This window comes from Uranotaenia lowii, chromosome 1, assembly GCF_029784155.1.
Source record: "Uranotaenia lowii strain MFRU-FL chromosome 1, ASM2978415v1, whole genome shotgun sequence".
NCBI classification, from domain to species: domain Eukaryota; kingdom Metazoa; phylum Arthropoda; class Insecta; order Diptera; family Culicidae; genus Uranotaenia; species Uranotaenia lowii.
The window spans coordinates 91,870,141-91,892,882 of NC_073691.1; the positions used below are offsets into that span (position 1 = coordinate 91,870,141).

Here is a 22,742-nt window from a genome sequence, read left to right on the forward strand (position 1 = left end):
TAAACATTAGAGTGTGGAACTCCTGTGCGCCTCGAATGGGAAGTACTAAATTATTCATGCCATACAACGCCTCAGACGGATAAAACCAGGCCAGCATGAAAACAGTCTTGAGGACACGGTTTTACATGGTTTGCAGTTCCCTAAGGTGGCTTTTACATGTCCTACAGCGCTGAGAATGGGAGTAAGCTAAATAGCGGCACGTTATTTAAATATACGGTAAAATTGTGCCCAGATGGCAAGTCAGTTGCTTCCTGAGCCGATTTCCGTGAGTTCGAACCCAAGAGTAAACATCGATCACAGTTGTACCGGAAAAGTTTTTCAATGACAGTCCGCCTACTGCATCGCTGATATAAGTCGCGAATGAAATACAGATGTTAAAACGACTATAACCGAAAAAAAAACGAAACGAAAGCAGGTTACAGTCGAAGCCAGTGCTGAAGGACTTGAAATTATGGTGTCATCGGTAAAGAGCGTAACTTTGCCATGAACCTTTAGTTGTGGAAGATCGTTAACAAAAACTAGAAACGTCAACGGGCCTAGGTTACTTCCTTTTGGTACTCCCGTTGCCACGAACCTTTTGCTACTTGAGCATCCTTTCAGAGACGCGAATTTCTGTCGAGCTGTTATGTAAAGTCTGTTTCACATAGAATCTGGTCGCATCTTTTCATTTACTACAGCGTCCCTAGTTGTCACATCGCGAATCTATTGACAGTGTTTTGATCCGGATAGTTTGTTTACTTAGTGGTGAAAATTTCATCAGGATTGAAGCAGTCAGTCAAAAGTTATCGACGATGGAACGCGAAGGCGAGAGAAAATTCTGCACACTCACGTAGAGAAACCGACGTGGTCAGGGGTAAAGATCGCGAAATTCCTGAAATATCCAAAATCGACTGTAAATTCGGTGCTGCAACGTTACCGGGAGACCCCTACGGTTGATCGAGCAAATCAAACCAGGCGTAAAAGTGGAACATATGACCGGAAGCTGCGAGCAAAGGTAATTAGATCAGTTCACAATAATCCTGGAATCTCCTTGCGTGATTTGGCGAAAAAGTTCAAGACGAACCACAGTACAGCATTTTGATGGACGACGAAACTTACATCAAAATGGATTTTGGACAAATACCCGGTAACAAATTTTACCTTGCGAAGCGTAAAAGGAATGTTGCGGCTAGATTCAAGTTTGTTTTCGCAGATAAATATGCTCGTAAGTTGATGATTTGGCAAAGGATCTGTAGTTGTGGGAAGAAGACTAAGATTTTCATCACTGGGGACACAATGAATGGAAATGTTTACAAAGAAGAATGTCTTCAGAAGAGGGTTTTGCCATTCATTCGGTCCCACAAAGGTCCGGTAAAGTTCTGGCCGGACCTGGCAAGTTGCCACTACAGCCGGGATGTCGTTAAGTGGTATAAGGAGAACAAGGTCGATTTTGTTGAAAAAAGCATCAATCCACCAAATTGTCCGGATTTTGGTCTCATCGAGAAATATTGGGCAATAGTTAAGAGCAAACTGAAGAAATGTGGCAGAACCATGAAAAACCCCGCTCAAATGGAAAAGTGGTGGAACAAGATGGCGAATGAGGTTACCAGCAGTACTGTGCAGAAAATAATGGGTGGTATCCTAAAAAAAGTTCGAAAATTCATCCGAAAAGCTGATGAATGATTTTTATGTATTTTTTTACTTAAATTGCAATAACAACCCTACAAAATGACATTTTTACTTTTGTTGTACGTTATTTTTTTGCGGAGAAATGATCTATTTTATCCGACCAGATTCTATGTGAAACAGACTTTAGCTTTCAATTAACCGATGGGGCTGGCCTCTTATTCCATACCATTCCAATTTTTGCAACATGGTGTCGAATGATTTCCTCAGGTCCAAAAACAGGGCCCCAGCGTAGTTGCGATTTTCCAGGTCGTCATGTACATCTTTTAGGAATTCAGAATTTGCTGTTAAAGTACTGAATCCCTTTCTGAATCCATATTGGCGTGGACTCGATAGGTACTCACTTATCTAGTGACGAGAAGTTTTTCCAGGATTTTGTTCAAGACTGAGAGCGTTGAGATTGGACGGTAGTTTGAAACGTCTGAGTTGTCTCGAGACTTGAAAATAGGAGTTACTCGGGCTAGTTTCAATGCGTCGGGATAACTGTCAGGGTATTGGAGAACGCCAAGTGATGTGTCCACGGTGTCCCTAGTGTCATATAGCTCTCTAAGAGAGCTTCCAAAGAAGAAAGTGACAATGCTAAATCAAAGATTAGATGAATTCATTAGCATCAGTTTCAAGCATCAAACTTTCAGAAGAGTCATTTAGACACACTATAGAGCGGATGAGGGTTGAAGAAAATGCCATCTTTCAAAACCGTCTAATTTCGTTTGAAAGTTTACCCACATCCGTTATTAAAAGATCCAACTGGTGACATATGAAGGGATAGTTCTGTGAATTGGGTCATATCCATCTTACAGCTATGATGAGAAAAAAAAAACAAATAGATTACAGCAATTAGCATGGAAGTCTTTTTTTATATTTTCAATAATAGTACATTTTAATACTTACACCGTGTTCTACAGAGTCGATAATTTACTAATACCTAACATTAATTCGCACATATTCTAACATAGCTGTTAAAAACGTAAAAACATGTTCTGATCTAAATTAATATCACTTTTGTCTAACCGTTTATCTCGTGAAAGATAAGTTCGTAGTTCTTTTTGGACGTCTTATTGCAAAAAAAAACAGTTCACCTCACTCTCGATCATGTTCGCATGGACTAATAACGTTGCTGCTAACCTGAATTGTTTGGTTTGGCTGTCAGGCATCGGCATACTCAACGATATCGTCTATTTTAACAGTAACATCACTTCCGCCCGAGTGATCCGAGCGACCAGAGGACGAGTTGGAAGTCGAGCTGCTCGAGTCGGAATCGAAGGACGCCTGATGTTCGATCCGGGGTAGCGGAACGGGTTTGGACTGTGGTGGCACTTTTTTGGCTGGCAGAGTGTACTCCGGTATTTCCCTACTGCTAGTTGGAGATCGATCCATATACCGCAGCTGGGGCACTGCGGACTGAACCCCAGATGACGATGGGCTATCGATGGCTGGACCACTATTGCCGCCGCCATTGGTGCTTAGAATATCCGGAAGATTTCGAGATGGCCCGGGTTGCGGTTGTGGAAGTGCTTTTTGGCTATAGTGGACAGAAGCCGCGGTAGCTCCTATGTTATTGCCTATGGCGTATGGTGTGATAAGCGTACGAGTGTTATCTAGAATAATAAAATGAAAATAGTTTTAACAAAAGTACAGTTGAAAGTGGAACAGACAAATTTACCTTTGTTCATTATTTGAACTGGTTCTGAGTAGTGAGGATCGTTCAAATCCATGGGGGCGGCATATTCGTTTATCAGCAAAGGTTGTGCCGCACTTGTGAGTTCTGCATAGATGTGATCCGGACCAGTTCCAGTAGCTTGCAGCACCGTGGTACCTGGTCCAGCAACTGATGGTTCCGCATAGATCGTTTCATGAGGAGAGGTGCTCGGACTAGGTGCCAAATGTCTATACAGGATATCGGTGAAGGCTACAAAGTCATCTCCACTATTCTCGCACTCATTCAATTTTCTCACGATTTCACCAATTGTGAGAACCTTTTCCGTTTCAGTGGAATTTCCATCGAGAAGTTTTTTCGTGTGAACGAAGATTTCCTCAAACATTTCAGGTGATTGTTTTTCTTTTATCTTTTCCAAAGTTTGATTGATTATTGCCTTGTCGTCCTTCGTGAATGCTTTCGAGGGTTTGTGAGTCATGGTAAAGGAAGCATTAGATACGACATCTGCTGAGCTGTTTGAGTTCTTTCTACAACATGCTCTACAGAACACAATACATAAAATTAGTATGACAAGTAGGACAATTACTGCTACTGCAAACGCGATGTACTGGTAATAGTCGTTGTAGTCCATTGACTCGATTTCTGTTGGACTGACGAAATGTGGCTCGACTTTTTTCTCCTTCTGTCCTCGGGAGCAGTCGATCGTTCGAGTCGTTTCATCGCAAACCTGCTGCATAAAAGCCCTAACGTTAAAAGTACTAGCATTGTAACAATGCCTCAGCGTTTCCTCAACCCGGCAATAGCTTTCCCGCAGTAGCTTGTCGTAATCCTGAAAGTATAGTTCCTTAAGCCAACGCTCGTCACAGCTGCACAATTTGTTGAACGAGGTTTCCGTCATACTGCAGGCCTGGTGCTGAAAGAAGCTGAAACTCCTTATTTGAGCCTGGGTGATTGAGTTTCCGTGAAATCGGCACACTTCCGGCACACCCGCCGTCGGTTCCAGCGTGAAATAGTTGAACTCTCCGAAGGAATTATTCGCAATGACGACATTCGTCCAGCCGGCGTTTTGATAGAACCAATTTTTGCCCGTTTTGATCATTTTATTGTTACTTATCGTCGATGAGATACCGGTGAATTTTATGGCGTCCGCTGCCGTTTCGTTTATTCTGGAATTGAAATTTACATTTTTATAAGATAATAAGAATACAATCAAATTTGATATTATTTTCAATTTATAATTTTTATTTATTTGTATGAATATAAAAATGTTATTCAGTTGTATGAATTACAATCAGCTCATGAATCTTCTGTGAGTGGAAGGGAATGTCTAGTAATGAACAGAAACCGAGTTAAAAACTTCTGGGACCACTGAGGGTTTCCAGAACTACAATAGCTACAAAGTCTTCCTGTTGCTCAGTATATTATTCTAACCGATAGTTTGAGTTGTCTCACGAGCCTTCAAAAAATCAACATCAATCAAAAATATCCCGTTGCTTGGTACGATATAAAAGCATCCATTCTTGAAGGACAAAGAATAAAGTACGAGATCCATCTGATATGGGTTCCGTCTCACAGAGGTATTCCGATGAACGAGTTGGCAGATCAAGAGGCGAAAAGTGCGTGCATCAATGGTGGAACAGCAGATTATATTTTTAACATCATTCGACATCCAGTTTCCGATTCAGCGTACAACAGTGCACAAATGGCAAGCCAAATGGAATTCAGGAACTAAAGGACGTTTCTGTCACAGCATCATCTCTAACGTTTCGCTCCAACCATGGTTTAGTAGCTTGGATCTCAACCGCAGACAAATTGTAATCCTTTCCAAATTAATATCAAATCATTCACGGCTCCCTGCTCATCTCACTAGGAATGGTATCCTATTGGATGCTACGTGCAGTTGTGGCGAATCCATCGCAGATTCTGATCACATTATCTTCGCATGTAGCAGATTTGAAAATCTTCGTAGACCTATCTGGCGAATTTTAATGAAAAAAGGAATTCCACCCGATATTCATTTGATACTAAAAAAGAAAGACATTGAATTATATAAAACGATAGCTAATTTTGTAATTGAATGTGAAATAGACATGTAAGTAGAAGATTAATCAACACTTGGCCGGTTATGTTATAGAGGTAAAGCCAATAAAAAAAAAAAAAAAAAAGAGCTACAAATCTTTCTCTACGCAGAACTTCAAGTGAAAAATTTACAAGTGATTTTCCGCAAACCAGTTTGGGCTAGAGGCAATCACATCGTAAAGTTCAAATTTAACCAAATTTTAATCTTAATTCTAGAGTTGAAATCTAGACCCTGGATTTAGATCTCAAATCCTGTATCCATCTTACCAAGCTTGGCCCAAACAAAAATCCAGAAACGTCGGGAAAGATTTGAATTTCTGATGCTCATTTGGATCACCACTGAAGACTGGGATATAAGCTTTTTGTTACAAATAAATATTCAGAAAGTAGGTACTTCACATTTGTATTTATCATATGAGGTACTTGGAGCATAGAGGCAAATTCCGAGAAAACACACTTTTAAATTTTTATGTTTGGTCATTCTGCATATATTTTTCGAGAATTTGTATTTGTCTTTCGAACGTAAAAGTGTGTAGAAAAAGGCTATAAACCTGAAAAAATCACCAAATTTAGTTTTCAATGAGAAAACCCGTTTAGCATTATTAACTCAAAATCGCATTATTAACTTATTTCTGCGCTTAGAGGTCTCAAATTGTGTAAAGTATTGCAGCGCTAATTTAATTACAGTAAGGTTTTTTACGCGGCTTTTTTTGTGCGGGTTTTTCTTACACGGCTTTTTTTACGTGGTTTTTGGACATGAGATATGAGACATGAGATATGAGTCCTGAAACAAGAGACATGGGACTTGAGGCCTGAGACATGAGACATGAGACTGAGACCTGAGACCTGAATCCTAAGACATGAGGCTTGAGACATGAGACCTGAGACAAAAGAAATGAAACATGAGACCTGAGACATGAGACTTGAGATCTGAGACAAAAGACATGAGACTTGAGACCTGAGACTTGAGACCTGAGACATGAGACATGAGACATAAGACATGAGACATAAGACCTGACACCTGACACCTGAGACAAAAAACATGAGACTTGAGACCTAGACCTGAGACATTAGACATGAGATATGAGACCTGAGACCTGAGACCTGAGACCTCAGTACGTAATACGTACTGCGTAAAAAAATCCTTACTGTACATCACTAGAACCGGTATTAAAATGCATTTCTGATGAAATCGGAAAAAATAGAAATTATAATGTTGATGCCAAATGACTTAAAAATACATTAAACGTTGAAATATCTACTTCAGGGTTTGAAAAATTACGAAATGGGGGTCCCCAAATGACCTAGAAAACCACGAAACGTCGAGATATCTGGTGTTATGAAAAAAAAATTGCAAGTTTGAAGGCTTGTAGCTTTTTTCAGAAGCTTCAAAATAAAAAAATGTCTTCGGGGACTCCAAATGATTTCAAAAGTTCTTGAATATTGTATCTTTACTTTTTTTTATAGACGAACCCTGGAAGCCTGGACAAAAAAAAAACTCCCTTTTCCGACTGAAAGCCTACATCATGAATCCAAGAAATATGTTTTTAAATTTTTTTTAATGAAATGATCACAAAAAGTTAAAAAAAAAAATGGTCTGAAAAACCTACTTTTCATTCGATTGCTAGTAAATACTGTTTAAGCGATGGTAGAGTTTAAAAAAAATATGACCACAAAATTTATTGAAATTCTAACATTTTGCTGCCTTTAGATTTTCGATGCAACAAAAATTGAATTTACTGGAATTTTTCAAAGTTCACTACTTTGCGCGATTTTTTTACAAATTGAAATTTCATCTAGCTAGGGTAACGGACCTATTTTGGACCGCTTTGGGAAGGAGCTATGCAATTTTCTAAAATAAAAAAAAATACATGTTACAGTTTTTGACTGCTTTATCCGTTAATTACGAAGATAAGGCTTTTTCTATCGAAACATATCGTCGTTTGTAACAATGTTACAAGATTTAAGCCTAAAAACGTGTTTCTTCGATCATAACGCTGGGCGGAATTTTGGACCACAAGGTTCCTATTTTGGACCACCCTCTAAACCTATTTTGGACCACCCTCAAACTGAATAAGTTATCATTTTCTAAACTTTGCTATAATTACGAAAGCGATTGATGCGCATTTATGTAAATAACTCAGGTGATCTTTTTTTTATTCCTGTAGGGTAAATGATCTTGAGCGGAACTAGTCGAAATCTGATCTTGAGCGGAACCATTTATTTTTCCTAAGATATAAGCAATAATTGTTTATGAATATTATCAAAATGTTGAAAAAACACTTTTTCAAAATCTTTTCAAACAAGCATTAACATTTTTGCTAAAGTTTATTAACTGAAATAATGTTATTAGAAGATTTAAAAACATACGCATTTCTGCTGCAATTTTCATCAATCTACGCTGACTTTGAACGTCAATTTATGTAACCCTTGGCCGTTATAAACTGATTCTTAATGACTAAAATGGTAGAAAAATTCTTAAAGAAGCATTATTCGAGTTTTAGTAACAAGTTTTCTATCAAAATATCAATAAATCGCGTAGTTTTTAAAAGTAAAATATGATCTTGAGTGGAACCATCTTTGATCTTGAGCGGAACTACTAGCTTCCGAAATAAACCGCTAGGTGCGCTGTCTTATGCCTAATGTCTCACACGTGATTTTAACCCCTGAATATATGCAGCACCTTTGTATTTTCCTTATTATATCAGCTTTAGGGAAAGAAAAGATGTATAATTAAATTCGAATAGAACAAAAATTAATTAATTGGTGTCATAGCGTACCAAGCTAGGCACACAAAAAGTTTAAATTTTTCGGGTACAAGAAATGTTTTTTTGATTCTTTCTTTCAGAGGGTCGACGGGAAGGAGGAGGAAGGCTTTCATACATATTTTTTTGGCATAATTCGAGAACTAATGAAGCCAATAAAGTTAAGTCATTATTTCAGAATAAGAATCAATCTCCATTGCCATTACTATTCGTACTTTAAGAAGTAGCTTTCATTTGAAGAGGTTGTTTTATATGTTCAAATTCCAATTGAAAACCTGAATTCTACCTAATAAACAAATATTTAAATTGTTTTTAACACACATTCCTTCAGTTTTACAAAGTGTAGCAAAGCACACCGGGTTAGCTATTTTATAATACTCCACGATTCAATTGGTGGCCCGGTATTTAAACTCTATCCAATTCCCTTGTGTTTGATTTAACACTTGAGCTCGAACTGGAAGTCGGTTTGAGAAATGATTGTTTTATCAATTGAGCTAAATAATTAATGTTTCCATAAATTTTAAATTTCCATAATTATAATTTTTTTTGTCAATATTAAATTTAGTTTGCTTACTTTGAATTAGAAAGGTATGAAAAGATTCTCAACGTAAACTGATTTTTCCCAACTAAAATTTAAAAATGATCAATTTTATCATGAATTTCCAATGTAATTAAAGTATTTAAGGGAATGAGAAATGACAAAAAAAATCAGTTTTTTTTTCTCAAAAACATTGATTTAGAGCAATGTACAGTATTTTTTTTTGCAAAATCTGTTATTAAAGGCATCTTCTTATGTATTTCTGACTCTGTCGTTACCTTCAAAAGTCGTTCGGGTCAATATGACCCGAAGCGCAGATTCAAAGCATCTTAATCATAATTACAACATACTGAGGAACTGACGTTTTTGAGAGACCAAATATGATCTATGAAAATGTTATTCAAATTAACGACAAAAAACTAAAATTTAAGTTTGAAATATCAATTCATTAAGAAATGAGATACAGCGATGCAAAGTCAAAATTGGATGTCTTTGTTTTGAGTTAGATTTTTTTTCTAACGGAAAATCCAGAATAGCGATCAAAAAATTCATTGGACCCCCACATATTTATACATCGTCGGATAGATGTATTCTTAACAATTCTAGAAATTAAAAAAGCACCCAAATACTGCAAAGTTGTCAGAAATTATAAGCAATTTAAAAATAAAATTGTTTTTTGGGACTTTTTTTATTCGGAGCCAACTACAGACAACCTAGTAGAACAAATTCACTTCCTTTTAAAATATTTAGAAACTAGAAAAAATAACCTACACAATGAATCCAATATCATTAAAATCGGTCAACATTTGCGGCCACGGGAATAACAACAAATTACAAGTCAAATTTCCCCGAAACGCAAATTTTGCGAACAGCTTTGGAAGGTTAAGCAAGCAATAAATTTGAACGGATATTTTGAGAACAACTTTGGAACGCTAAGTTCCCTTTTTACGTAAAAACATTGATTTTTTTAACTTTAAAATCTTCAAAGATGAAATTTAATTGAAGTTTCACAGTTACACAAGTATTAGGAATGAGAGCTATAAAAGATGTTGACAGAAGAAAATGGTTCCGCTCAAGATCATATTTTAGTTCCGCTCAAGATCAGCGTGGTTCCGCTCAAGATCAGAATTCTTACTCCTGTAAAACAGCTCTAGGGTTATTATGATTTACTCTAAAATATTTTAAAAATCATCATTAGAAAGCAGAAACCAAGATCTATCCGCTGAACTGAAAATTTTTTTGTTCGGATATAACCCACAGCCATACCGCTTGATCAACTGTTTCGAGTTGCGTCGAATTGAGCCATTTAGTTCCGCTCAAGATCATTTACCCTAGTCAAGTTTTGTTTGTTCGATAACAATAGAGTGAAAACAGAAAAAACTCCTCCGTCATATAGCACACTGCAATCTCGACGAAGTTGGTTCTGCAGTGTTAAATACTGGCCAGTTGGCTTATATTTAGGATCAATTTTAAGAACGTAAATCTCCTACAAGCGACCCAATGAAAAGTTGAGACAGTGTAACTCCACGACATCAATTGATGCATTTTGACTTCCAAAACCTTAGTGGATTTGGATTGGCTTTAGTTCTGTAGAAAACATAGGTTCAAAATGATAAAAAGTGCGAAATTTATGCTGTCTTTTTTATCATCTAAAGGGTTTTTTTTGGATGGAAAATTAAAAAAAAAAAATTAGTTTTATCTTTAAAACAACTTTCGTTCTTGAATAAAAAAATATCGTTGGAGTAAATTTTTCAACAGGTTGAAAAACTAGATTTTTAGTACTTTTTCGCTTGTAATTTTTACACATTTCAACAATTTCCTCCCAAGTTTTGAAACTTAAATAGCTATAGTTGAATTATGATTTTGTTAAAATTGTTCTAATATGAACGGAGATATTTGTACTGTTTCAACAATAAAACTCGTTGCAAATTTGTCGATTTGTTGTCGTATTTTTCCAAACCCCTCCTTTACATGGGGTTTATATTTCGTTTCTCCTATCTAACCAAGTATAATTTTTTTTTAGAAAATTAACCTGAATGGTTGTAAATTTTAGACCAAACTGTCAATAATTTTTCATGAAGCATCTTACATAAAAAAATGGTGCATATCCGGGTTTTCATGTCTTTAAGCTTCTTTAAGCTGTAGCTTTTGACAACTGCTTATCAAACAGTTGCCATTAATAATGCCAGAATTCAAAATTTTATTTATGATAAGTGATTTAAACAGTGTGCATAGTTCTTTCATATCGTCGTACAATGTCTTATTACGTTCATCAACATTTAACAGCAAGTTTAATATCCAGGCTATGTAGAGTGGTCCAAAATAAGTCCCTAAGAAATAATGTAGGACCTTTTTTCGACATGGGTCTAATTACTATTGAAACCAGTTTTTTCTGGTTCTTCGAGCAAAATAACTAGTTTCCAAGTGTTTTATCACAGCTGTGAACATGTTTGTAGTTGTTAAATTCTTTACAGCTATGCAGAAAATCTCTTGAAAGTTGACTCCAATGATTGCACGTCCTCTTGAAATGGCCTTGATTCGGTGCAACTGTGAAAAATCACAACTTTATTTTCAATTTTCTCTTCCTTATCAGCATATTTGAATGAAATTTTAGATACGATTAGAATCTAAGGAGTAGCTTTAACTATATTTGTTCAAAATTTTCATGATTAACATGATTTATGAGAGAAATATTGGAAAAAAAGCTGCAAGGCGGTTCAAAATATGTACCCGGTCCAAAATAAGTCCGTTACCCTATATGTTCTAAACATATTTTACTGACATTACAAAGTTTCTATTGATATAAGTTTTGTTTAGATCGGTTGAACACGCCAAAAGTTATAACGATTTGAGCTTATAGTGTCAAATTGACACTCCTAGTGCTGATTAGGGTAATGAAATCTGATGCGGATGAGGGTTAAACATCAATGTTTGGTCAATTTTGACGTAGAATTACGTCTTACGGCAACACTATAGGGGGGCAAATTGAAATTCGCGAACGGATCTCGCGTCACGAAAAACGCCTCTTTCAAAGACATCTTTCTTAAAAGACATACCAAGCCTGCTCAACGTTGATTGGCTATTCGAAAGTGAAAGAAAACTAGGACGCCCCGCCCCTTCCTGAGTTTTGTATTTTTTTTCAAGCGAAAGGAATAAAAGAAGGGGTCGACTGACGGTTTGTTTCACTTTTTCAGAGAAATTCAAAGCTGTCACATGGGCAGAGCAGAACAGAGATGGCCAACTGCAGCGGGAGCAAGTAGTGATAGCTCAGATCACCCGCGACACCAATCACCAAACACACACACACACACACACACACACACACACACACACACACACACACACACACACACACACACACACACACACACACACACACACACACACACACACACACACACACACACACACACACACACACACACACACACACACACACACACACACACACACACACACACACACACACACACACACACACACACACACACACACACACACACACACACACACACACACACACACACACACACACACACACACACACACACACACACGCACACACACACACGCACACACACACACACACACACACTCACACACACACACACTCACACACACACACACACACACACACACACACACACACACACACACACACACACACACACACACACGCACACACACACACACACACACACTCCCATCAACACCTTCCATCGCCATGCCACACACACCTCCCGTCACTACTCATGGAACACCACCCGCCCACCGCAGCTTATTTCCCACCATCACCCACCGTACACCTCCCCACCACACTTCCCAACACCACCCATCGCTCACCACCCACCTATCGCACGCCACCACCCACCCATCCTTTTCTCACGCCCATCGCACACCACCACCCGGCCTTCCATGCTACTGGCCCATCGAACACCACCATCCATCCTTACCACCCACCCATCGCACACCACCACCACCCACTCACCCATCGCACACAACCACCACCCATCGCACACAACCACCACCCACCCACCCATCGCACACCACCACCACCCACCCACCCATCGCACACAACCAACACCCACCCACCCATCGCACACCACCACCATCCACCCACCTATCCCACATCACCACCACCCACCCATCCAGACCATCCACACCACCCACCCATCGCATTCGTCATCCCTGAATGTTAACAGAAAAGTCAAGACTCTCTCTTTTTAAGATTTTGGCCCTGAAAAGGGCCGTTTATTGAAGCTTGATTATATGAAAACATAGTTGATCCAACGATTGCCTCGGAATCCTAGGTAAAAGCAACATTTTTAGCTAGTGATTGCTAGGTGATCTGAAGGGAAATAAAAACAAGATACTGATTTCAACGAGACGCATAAGGCTAAACAGTTTGAAAGTTTTGCATTGAGTCAAGCGTTTAGATCAAAGCAGTCGTTGTAAGCTTTTCTCGCAAGCGTTTGATACAAAGCTCGTGTGTTGGTCACATTACTTGCATAACTGCCGGGCGCAATCATTTCGACGGCCTTTTGCTATGCAGTTGAAAAAGCTGCATACTATCTTTATGGGTCGTTTTAGACCATTAATAGGTATCAAACGACAATTTATGGAAGAATGACTTTTCTTGAAGATAAATTCCTTTAAAACAAATTCGACATACTTTATTCTAGAATGCTAATTTAAGACGAAAAGCATATTGACGCACAAAGACATTGTAATTCTACGTGAACTTCTCGGTCGTTTCTTATATACAACCTCTGTAACTTTTTTTCCGAGACAACACCCAGATTTCAACGTTTTATGCATTTTTAAGTCATTAGGCATAAAAATAAAAATTTCGATTTTTCCGATTTCTTTTGGTGTCCCCTAGTTATGATGATTTTTGATAGTCAAAAATCCGAAACTTTGAGCTCTTTGAGGCACCACTAAATAAAGTCCGATTGAACTGAAATTTTGGGTCAATCTACAAAATGTATATGGTCAGTTTGCGAAATTCGACATGACTAATTTGGCTGCCACCCTAATGTATCTACATATATATACATGGTATGGTTTACACAATTTCAGAGTTTAAAATTTCTACCTTCTACCTTCTAATAATCTAAAATTTTAATACAAAAAACGAAGATAGATATCTCTGATTGCTTGTGACTCGTGTTCTACCAATAAATTGCTCCGATAATTTTGTCTCAAAGTCAAACCGATTTGGTTTAAATCCAATCAAATTGCTGACAGCACTTCCTCCCTTAGGGCGCTTTTTGTGACAACTTTGCGTGATATCGTGCTAGGTTGGGCTGTCATGTCAGCGGCATTACAAGTGCCCCGTCTACCTCACGCAATCACGATTCCGATAACGATCGCCGCACATTAGTTTATATGGTAGACAATTACTTACACGTTACTTTCCAGCCTGAAATGCGTTAGTCCGCTGTCGGCGATGAAGTTCTTCTCGATCGCGGCTATCTTGCAGCCTGTCATGGTGAAGTATTTGCACAAAAGCTGTAAAAGTGGACAAACGAATACACACGGAGATTAGATTTTATGGTAATCTGGTCGCGGCGCTTTGAGCGGCCTCTTGTTAATCTAGAATTCTAAGTAGATAGAAACCGCACCTTCTCAGTAACTGCCTGTGACTTCAGTACGCCAATCTCGCAGTTTTCGAATATTAATGAATCGATCTTATTCACATCGAAGGCATGCATCGAAACCTCCTTGATGGTGCTGCCAATAAACTTGATCTCTCGAAACGAAGCTCTCAGCTTTGCCAGCTCCCGGATGCCACTGTTGATGATTTCGAGCTGTTTGGGAGAGAAAAACACTTTGAATATTTCCAAGAAAGTTACAGCTTTTAACCAATTACCCTCGTTGTAATCGAACCCCGGAAGGCGTCCTCGTCGATCCGGATATCTCTAATCCTACTTAGTAGAATCTCACTCTCCGGAACGGAAAAGGCCTCTGGCATGATGATCACGTCACTGGCGCTCGTCACGTTGAGTTTGAACTCCTCTGTTGGGAAGAAAAAGCTAAGTTGCTTGTTCCAACAATTCCCACAACCAAACAAACACTTACGGCAAAACGTTCGCTTCCGAAAGACGACCGTGTGGACATTTTTCACCTCCAGCTCCGGGAAGGTTCCGTTGTTCAGGCAGAACGCTTCACTCAGGAACTCCACGTGCTCCTGGCCGTTGCCAGTTGCGTAGTTACCCTCAACGAGCACGTGGTTCAGCAAGCTGTTGGCAAACTGTTTGCTATCGATGATCAGTCGGGCCCGCCGATTCCCAAGCCTCAGGTTGAGGCCTCTGGCCTCCCGAGGAATGTTGTACTGGCCTGACAGTGTTAGCTGAAAGATGTAAAGAATAGAGAAATAAGTTTTGATTTAAATTAGGTAATGTTTCGAACATCTAGGTTGAGATTAACTGCTTATGAAGGTGATTCACGGATTTCTTTCAATTCAAAAACCATATGTTTGACTATTCCTTTCAGTTTAAGGAAATGTACTTGTTCATGAACTTATTTTAGGTTAACTTTTCAATTACCTATTAAATAATTAAATAATTTATTTCCGCTGATCACAACAGGAACTCCGAAGTGATTGTTCCTCATTTGTTTTTAATTTTTCTCTTCGGATTTGAACTTAATTAAGCAAGTATTTCATCACGCGCAAGGTAATTGAGATGCGGCCAAAAGCACTTACTTTCCTTCTACGGATTATAACAAAGATTATGGGGTTTTGGCTGGATCTAATATTGCCTTTAAAAGACTGAAAAAAAACTTGGATAACAGTTCGTCGAAAAGATTTTATCGACTTCTAGTTTACACGCTTAGTCGGTAACTTTACATTGAATTGCATAAAAATTTCACACATGTAGGTAAACACTGTATTCAGACATAGGTTTACTGAAAATTTCATCAATTATCACTTAAGATCAAAACGTCTCTCTGTGGCATTCCGTCGAAGTGTCTAGCATGCCGTCTTATCTCCCAGCTTTATAATGTTTGCATTCAAAATAGCCATAGTAAATTAAGTAATCTTAAAGCTTTAAAGCTTTATACGGTCATAAAGTTTATCAACTGCTCATAAAATAATGCAAATCTTCAGTTTACCGTTACAAAACCTAATGTGTATATTTTTAACTCGTTGGTCAACCCAAGAGATCATAAATAGGATGTTTGAATGTTTGGAAAGAATTTCTTTTCCAGTAGGTATAAGGAGTGTTTATTTTATAAAACGGACACCTAGATGTTACGATAAAAAGTTTAGTTTAACCCAAATTTGATGAAACAGGTTTCATTGTGTTTAAAAGTTTGTTGACAAAGCACTGACATTTTTTTTTGTGAGAAAGCGACTGGATTTCATAAAATGGGACGAATAGATAAAGAAATCCAAGAGCCGAAACCAGAAGAGGCACCGTGAATCCACAAATCGAGAAAAATTGTGTTAAGCTTTTGTTGTCACATGAACACAACTCTGTTCGAAGAATTGCCAAGAAACTGAAAATTTCCGTTGGGATCGTCCAAAACATAAAACGAAGGAACCACACTAAGACCTACAGGAAGCAAAGACATCCTAAACGGAGCGCGGAACAGCACGAACGAGCGAAGCAGCGATGTCGGAGATTGGATACGATTTTAAAGAAGCAAAGTAACCGTTGCATTTTGATGGACGATGAAACTTATTGAAAACTGGACACAGCCACTCTTCCTGGGCCGCAATTTTTCAACGCAATTGTTGGTAAGGAGGTACCTCATGATAAGCGATCCATTGAAATCGAAAAGTTTGGCAAAAAGTGCTTGTTTGCAAGCTATCTGCTCTTGCGGAGAAAGAAGTTCGCCTTATTTCACAACAGGTACCATCAATGGTGAAAATTATTGTAAGGAATGCATCGAAAAACGCCTTGTTCCTCTTTATCGTCATCATACAAGCCCACCATTGTTCTGGCCTGACCTTGCTTCCGCACAATACGCTTCAGCTACTCTCAAACTACTGAAATCCTTCAAGATATTGTATGGCGCACGACAGTTTTGTTGAGAAAGAGGACAATCCGCCAAATTGTCCTGAGCTGCGCCCGGTAGAGCGTTACTGGGCGATCATCAAGCACAATCTTCGGGAGGATGGCAGAGAAGCACAGTCCATCGACGATTTCAAGAAAATGTGAACAAAAGCCAGCCGAAAAGTCAAGCCGGAAACAGTAAAAGGCTAAGGGGAGTGCGAGGAAAAGTGCACCAATTTTATCGTTGAAAACTTTTGGTTAAATTTCTCACTTTCTTCTTGTTCTGGATTAGTTTTGCAATGTTTTACAGAAAATTCAATGTAATTTGGTCAATAAACGAATAAGATATCGACAAAACAAAGTGTCCGTTTTATAAAATGATCAAAAATAGCCTTGATTTGAATAATAAGGTGGTTCGTAGTAAGCATTACAGATGGCGCTCGTGTTTCCCGAAAATTAAAATCTAAGAAATTCTTCATTTTACGCTATTTCAAAGACCACTGACAAAACATCACAAAAATTTTCATAAGTGAACATTACATTACCAGATAACTTCGCTGAAAATTCCTCAATTTACATTTATGCTTTCAAAAGTTATTCACAAAACAAAGTGTTTTTTTCGAATACACTCCTTAATTAAAAAAAAGACTGTTGTATTATAGTCAATACGCATAACAAAGTGTGGTTTATTCTGGATTTATATTTAAATAAACGAAAATTTTAAATTCACAGCGTTTCACTTAAAGCTTTCGTTTCGAGTTGATTTAAGGATATGATCACAGAGAACCAGAGTTCGGGCTAGAGCTCCCACCGTGTGTAAAAATACCAACCGCGATTTCAAAATAAATGACGCCATTTTTGCAACTCAGCTAAGAACCACTAGATGTCGGTACTTTTATTTTTCCCATTTTTTCTACACACTCAGACCATATATGAAAATGTATTTTCAGTCATCCATTCGGGTATGAAAATAATTGTATGATTTTTAGGTTTTATGAACACAAATTTAAAAATTTGTTCAGTATTATTTTTTTTCACAAATTTTTTATCTCGGTAGGATTGGTAAAAAATTGGCGCATTTTGTTATCGGATATCTGCAATGAGTATTATGGAAGAGAGGAAAAATTGAAGAACTTATTAAATTTTGATATCGAGTTGCTTTTGAATGCCTTTTTCTTTTTCCTTAAATTCTTAGGAAGTGTCCGGGTAACCTCCATGCCATTTCTCTGATCCGACTAAGAGGCCAAATTCGGTACTCGGAAAGCTTTTCCAATTTTCGAATATTTTCGGAAGTATGTACTATCTTGGCCAAGGAATGACGCGATGCTTACGTGCTATAATATTGGAATGTTCGAACGAAGATGGGTGGTGAAACTTTCAATTGATTAGATTTGAAATGCTTCGTTATGAGTGAAATTTGTTTTAAAAATCTGATCCTAAAAAGTGGAGTTTATTTATCCAATTGGCGATGGGCGCGCTCGCAACCAGGGCAGGGCCGTAGGAAGAACCGACTCATGGGGGGGGGGGGGGGTTTGGTGACTAATTTTTACCTAATGATGTTTTGCTCAACAACGTACGAAAAAAAAAACAAATTATATTTTTACTATTTATATGCTTATTTATTTTTAAGTTTTCAATAATAGTTTTTGTATTAAAACGTAACTTTTGAAAGTTATCCTAAGCCTAAAGGATGAACTTATTTTTTTATTGAAACCTTTCGAAACAAAATATGGAATTAGTTTTCATCGAAAGTTAAAATTTAAGAATTTGTTTAAGAGTCTGGTAGGTCGAAGCATAAAATATGTTCTTTTTAAGCTAGCCTTCAATTTAAAAAAAAAAACGTATTCTATGCTCAAATCATACGAGCCCAATCTTCCAAACTCTTTTGCAAATTCCAAGAATTTAACCTTTGAAGAAAATAAATAAAAATTTTCAAAAAAAATAAGTAAGCGATAACAAATTTTCGGATCAAATTTACTCGATGCAAACTTGAACTTAATTTATGATTTCAGTTTGAAATTCGGCTTTAAAAAACTGCAATATCAATCATGTTAATCAATACACTGAGAAAATATAGATTTTTTTTGCAGAACAGATAGGGAGTTGTTTTTTTTTTCAACAGGAAATATTTTTCATAAAGAATCAATTCCATAATGAAAATCCTATGGGTAATTTCTTAAAATATAATTTGGGATATTTTGCTTAAAACAAAAGATATAAAATTAACTCAAACTCTACATTATATCTGTGATTTTCAGCTGAATTGTGTGTAGAAACTTCTTCTGATAAAAAAAAATTAAATCTGGAAATTGACAAGCAAATTTTTATGTTCATGTTCTCTTGAATTCCTTTATAGTTTTATGTTGATTGAAAAACTCGTTCACTCATTTCTAAGTTTAAAATCTGAATACTGCACCTGAATTCAAAAATTGAACTGTGTCTGAATTTCTATAACATTTCTGAAATGTGTTAACAGACCATTTCTGAAAATGTACAAAAAATACGATTTCCGAATCTTAATTCCAGATCAAAATTTTATGAGCCAATCATTCATAAATCTTTTATTTAAATTCTGTATTGTTGGTTTATTCTAAATTCAATTTTTCAATTATTTATTTTTAACCTGTATTGTGAATCAGAATTTTAATGTGAATTTCAAATGATGAATCTGAATATAAGTTTTAAATTTTGGATTGCCACTTAGAAGCTTTTAATGATTAAATTTTGTTTTTGAATAAAGTTTGAGAATTTCGATTTAAAATGTAAAACAAAATTCTTCTTTTTTTTTCATATTCGGAAAATAGTTATCAATATATTGAAAATGCAAATGATTTGATATGAAATTTGATATGAAATGCAAAACCGAATCAGGAAAGCAGCTTTTCATTCCTAATTTCTTATGATTATTCGAACTGAAAATCAAGAATCCTTGATACAGAATCAGAAATACGAAAATATGTAGAAATACAATTTTGGTTATGGGAATATAGAATCAGAATCTCCAAAATGGATTTATTTAAAATTTGATATTCAATACGAATTTCTATGATAAGGTTGCCAGATTGTTCGACAAATAATATAAATATGCCCGGATATCTATAATATATAAAAAGCAATTTCTGTGGGTTTGTTTGTTTGTTTGTTTGTTTGTTTGTCCTCTATAGACTCAGCCATCTTAAGAGCTAGAGAGCTGGAATTTGGCATGGATACTCATTAAGGCTAGGAATGATGAAAAATGTTTTCATATTTTTGGATGACCCCTTTTAAAGTGGGTCGTCCATACAAGACAAATATTGTTTTCGCGATATTGACTTTATTTTTCGTCGGATTGTGTTGAAAATTTGCGCATGAGTGTTTTGAAAAACGAGCAATCAATTTCAGGTGTCAAATTTTGTGTAAGGGATCAACCGAAGGGGTCGTCCATAGTAGCTGTTCGCTGTTTTTGCGATATTGACGTTATTTTTCGTCGGATTGTGACAAAAATTTGCACATAGGGGTTTTGAGAGATGAGGAATTGATTCCAGGTATTGAATTTTGTGTCAGGGGTCGGCACAAGGGGTCGTCCATTTGAACTGTTCAGTGTTTTTACTATATTGACGTTTTTATACATTGGATTGATATGAAAATTTTTTCATGAGTGTTTTAAAGGACGAGCAAGCGATTCCAGATATTAAATTCAGGGTCAGGGGTCAGCCAAAGGGGTCGTCCATGATAACTTTTCAATATCTTAGTGATATTGACGTTCCTACACACCGAATTTTGATGAAAAATGGCACATAGGAGTTATTAGGGAACAACAATTGATTTCACTTATCCAAACTAAAATCAGGGGTCGTCCAAAGGGGTCGTCCATACTAACTATTCACTGTTGATGCGATATTGTCGTTATCATACATCGGATTCAGATGAAAATTGGTACACGAGAGTTTTTAAAGACAAGCAATGGATTTCAGGTATCAAACTCAGTGTAAGGGCTGGCAAAAAGGGTCGTCCGTATTAACCTTTCATTATTTTTGCAATATCGTCTTCATTATTCATAGGATTGGGATGAAAATTTGCACACGGTAGTTTTCGAGGACGGGCAATCGATTTCAGATGTCAAATGTTTTGCCAGGGGTCGACGAAAGGGGTCGTCCATATAAATAAATTTTTCACTGTTTTTAGCAATATTGATGTTATCATTCAATGGTTTGCTTTGAAAATTTGCACACGGGAGTTTTGAGGGAAGGGCAATTGATTTCAGATATCAAAGACTGTATAAGAGGCCACCGAAAGGGGTTTAATTTTGTGGCAATAATTGCGTTGTTATGCAACTATCGTGTCGAAATTTATACACGGGAGTTTTTTTTGGCCCGGTCAATTGATTCCTGATTTCGAATTTAGTAGCATACGACAGAAAAAGTGATCGTCCAATATTTTTGTAGTTATAACTTAACAATGAATTCGGAAGTGCATCTGGAAAATGCTTGGCAATTGGCTCTAATACATACTGTTCATGACATATTCCAAGTTGAAAGCGAAACGGAGTTCGTATGGGAGCTAGTTTAATATAAAATTTGGAAAAAATTTGGTCTGACCCGGTTGCCCGGATTTCATTGGAAAAGCCGGGTTTGTTCTTATTCTCATTTTAAATCAAACTTTTTAAAACAAATTGAGTTGTAAAATATTTTTTATTCATGCGTCCAAAAATTTTGGAACAAGTTTAAAAAAAAATAATCAGGGAAGGTTTTTTCAAGTTTTTTTTTTCATGATTTTTGATGAGCAATTCCTAAGTTTTGATCAAAATTGCCCGATATTGCCTAGATTTTGGTAGAAGACTTTCAAATCTGCGGATTCTGCCTGGTTTTTACATAAAATTTGTTCGGCCCGGATACGTGCTCAAAAAATTCTGACAACCTTAGTCTATGAACAAATGAGAAAATTTTGAAAAACTGTAGCAAAATTTAGAACTTGGGATGTACTTTTGAGTTTTTGGCATTAATTTTTATTAAATTTTAAATTTTATTTTAGTTTTTTTAATATATTTGCTCTATTATCATAATATGATTATGGATTTAAAATTTTGAGTGTAGAGTAGAATACCTCGCTTGCCTTTTTGGTCCCTCATGGGGGGAATTCAAATCTTCTGGATCCGTTAAGTTTTGATTTTATTTGGTGGACAAAATGATTTGAATAGATTTAAATCAAAAATTTCTATAACTTTTACAAATGCAAAAATTTTTATTTATATCATGATAATTTTCTAAAAATCAGGCCCCATTGCATCGCCAAAAACAGTCATAAACATCTGTGTTTAACATTTTAAAGGCAGATTTTTTCGATACTATTCCCGAAAAAAAAGATTCTTATTGCGTCCTTTTCGAAAATTGATTCTGATCTTTCATATTTTGAGGTTAGCGTTAGACTGAGACCTTGAAACCTGTTAAACTGTCCTTGTATTAAGCACAAAAATGTGAACCAACAACAAATAAGATCATCGGTGGAAAATATTAGAAAAATCTGTAGTTTTTTTGTAAAATTTTTATTGACTGTTATACCATTTCTGTTCCCTCAATTTTTCAAAAATCAAAATTAATTAATTACACAAAAGGTGTTTTTAAATCCAGAAGCTACTTCCAACTGTGATATTATTTATCATAACTGACGAATTTCACATGAATCTGAAATAACGGCGCTGTAGAAGCCTAAATTTATGCAACGGAAGAGATCAACTTCTCAGGTGGCTTGCAGTTTATATCGAAAAATACCGTTTAAATATCATCTGAACTGTAGATTAACATCAGTTTAAGAAGTTTAACTGTTTTATTACAGATACGTCTGATGTTCTCATCATTAAACTACAAATTCAATTATTATTTAGTTTTTTTTTCCAAAACTCAGGACAATTCGAGAGTTTTTGAAAAATCAAGGCGGAGTTTTTGAAAATCAGAACAAATCCTGAAGAATCAGAACACCTCTAGTTCGGAGAGTAGCATCTTTTTCAGTAACGTACCAAGAAAAAAATTTGTAAGCGCTCAGATTTTTCCTCAACACAA

General features: G+C 36.7%; 2 protein-coding genes across 9 annotated transcripts in view; one reads left to right on the plus strand and one right to left on the minus strand.

The window, feature by feature from the left end:
• Positions 1 to 22,742, plus strand: part of LOC129740122 (E3 ubiquitin-protein ligase highwire) — a 151,994-nt gene that overhangs the window by 23,448 nt on the left and 105,804 nt on the right. The gene's annotated exons all lie outside the window — the stretch shown is intronic.
• Positions 2,503 to 22,742, minus strand: part of LOC129740123 (uncharacterized) — a 59,579-nt gene continuing 39,339 nt past the window's right edge. For all 4 annotated transcript variants that reach the window (XM_055731733.1, XM_055731732.1, XM_055731731.1 and 1 more), the window contains 6 exons: positions 14,786 to 15,056; positions 14,577 to 14,722; positions 14,329 to 14,514; positions 14,112 to 14,215; positions 3,329 to 4,488; positions 2,503 to 3,263 (listed from right to left, as the gene is read on the minus strand). In XM_055731733.1, the coding sequence (XP_055587708.1) occupies positions 2,812 to 3,263; positions 3,329 to 4,488; positions 14,112 to 14,215; positions 14,329 to 14,514; positions 14,577 to 14,722; positions 14,786 to 15,056 (2,319 nt within the window). In that variant the 3' untranslated portion in view covers positions 2,503 to 2,811. The remainder of the gene's footprint in view (positions 3,264 to 3,328; positions 4,489 to 14,111; positions 14,216 to 14,328; positions 14,515 to 14,576; positions 14,723 to 14,785; positions 15,057 to 22,742) is intronic.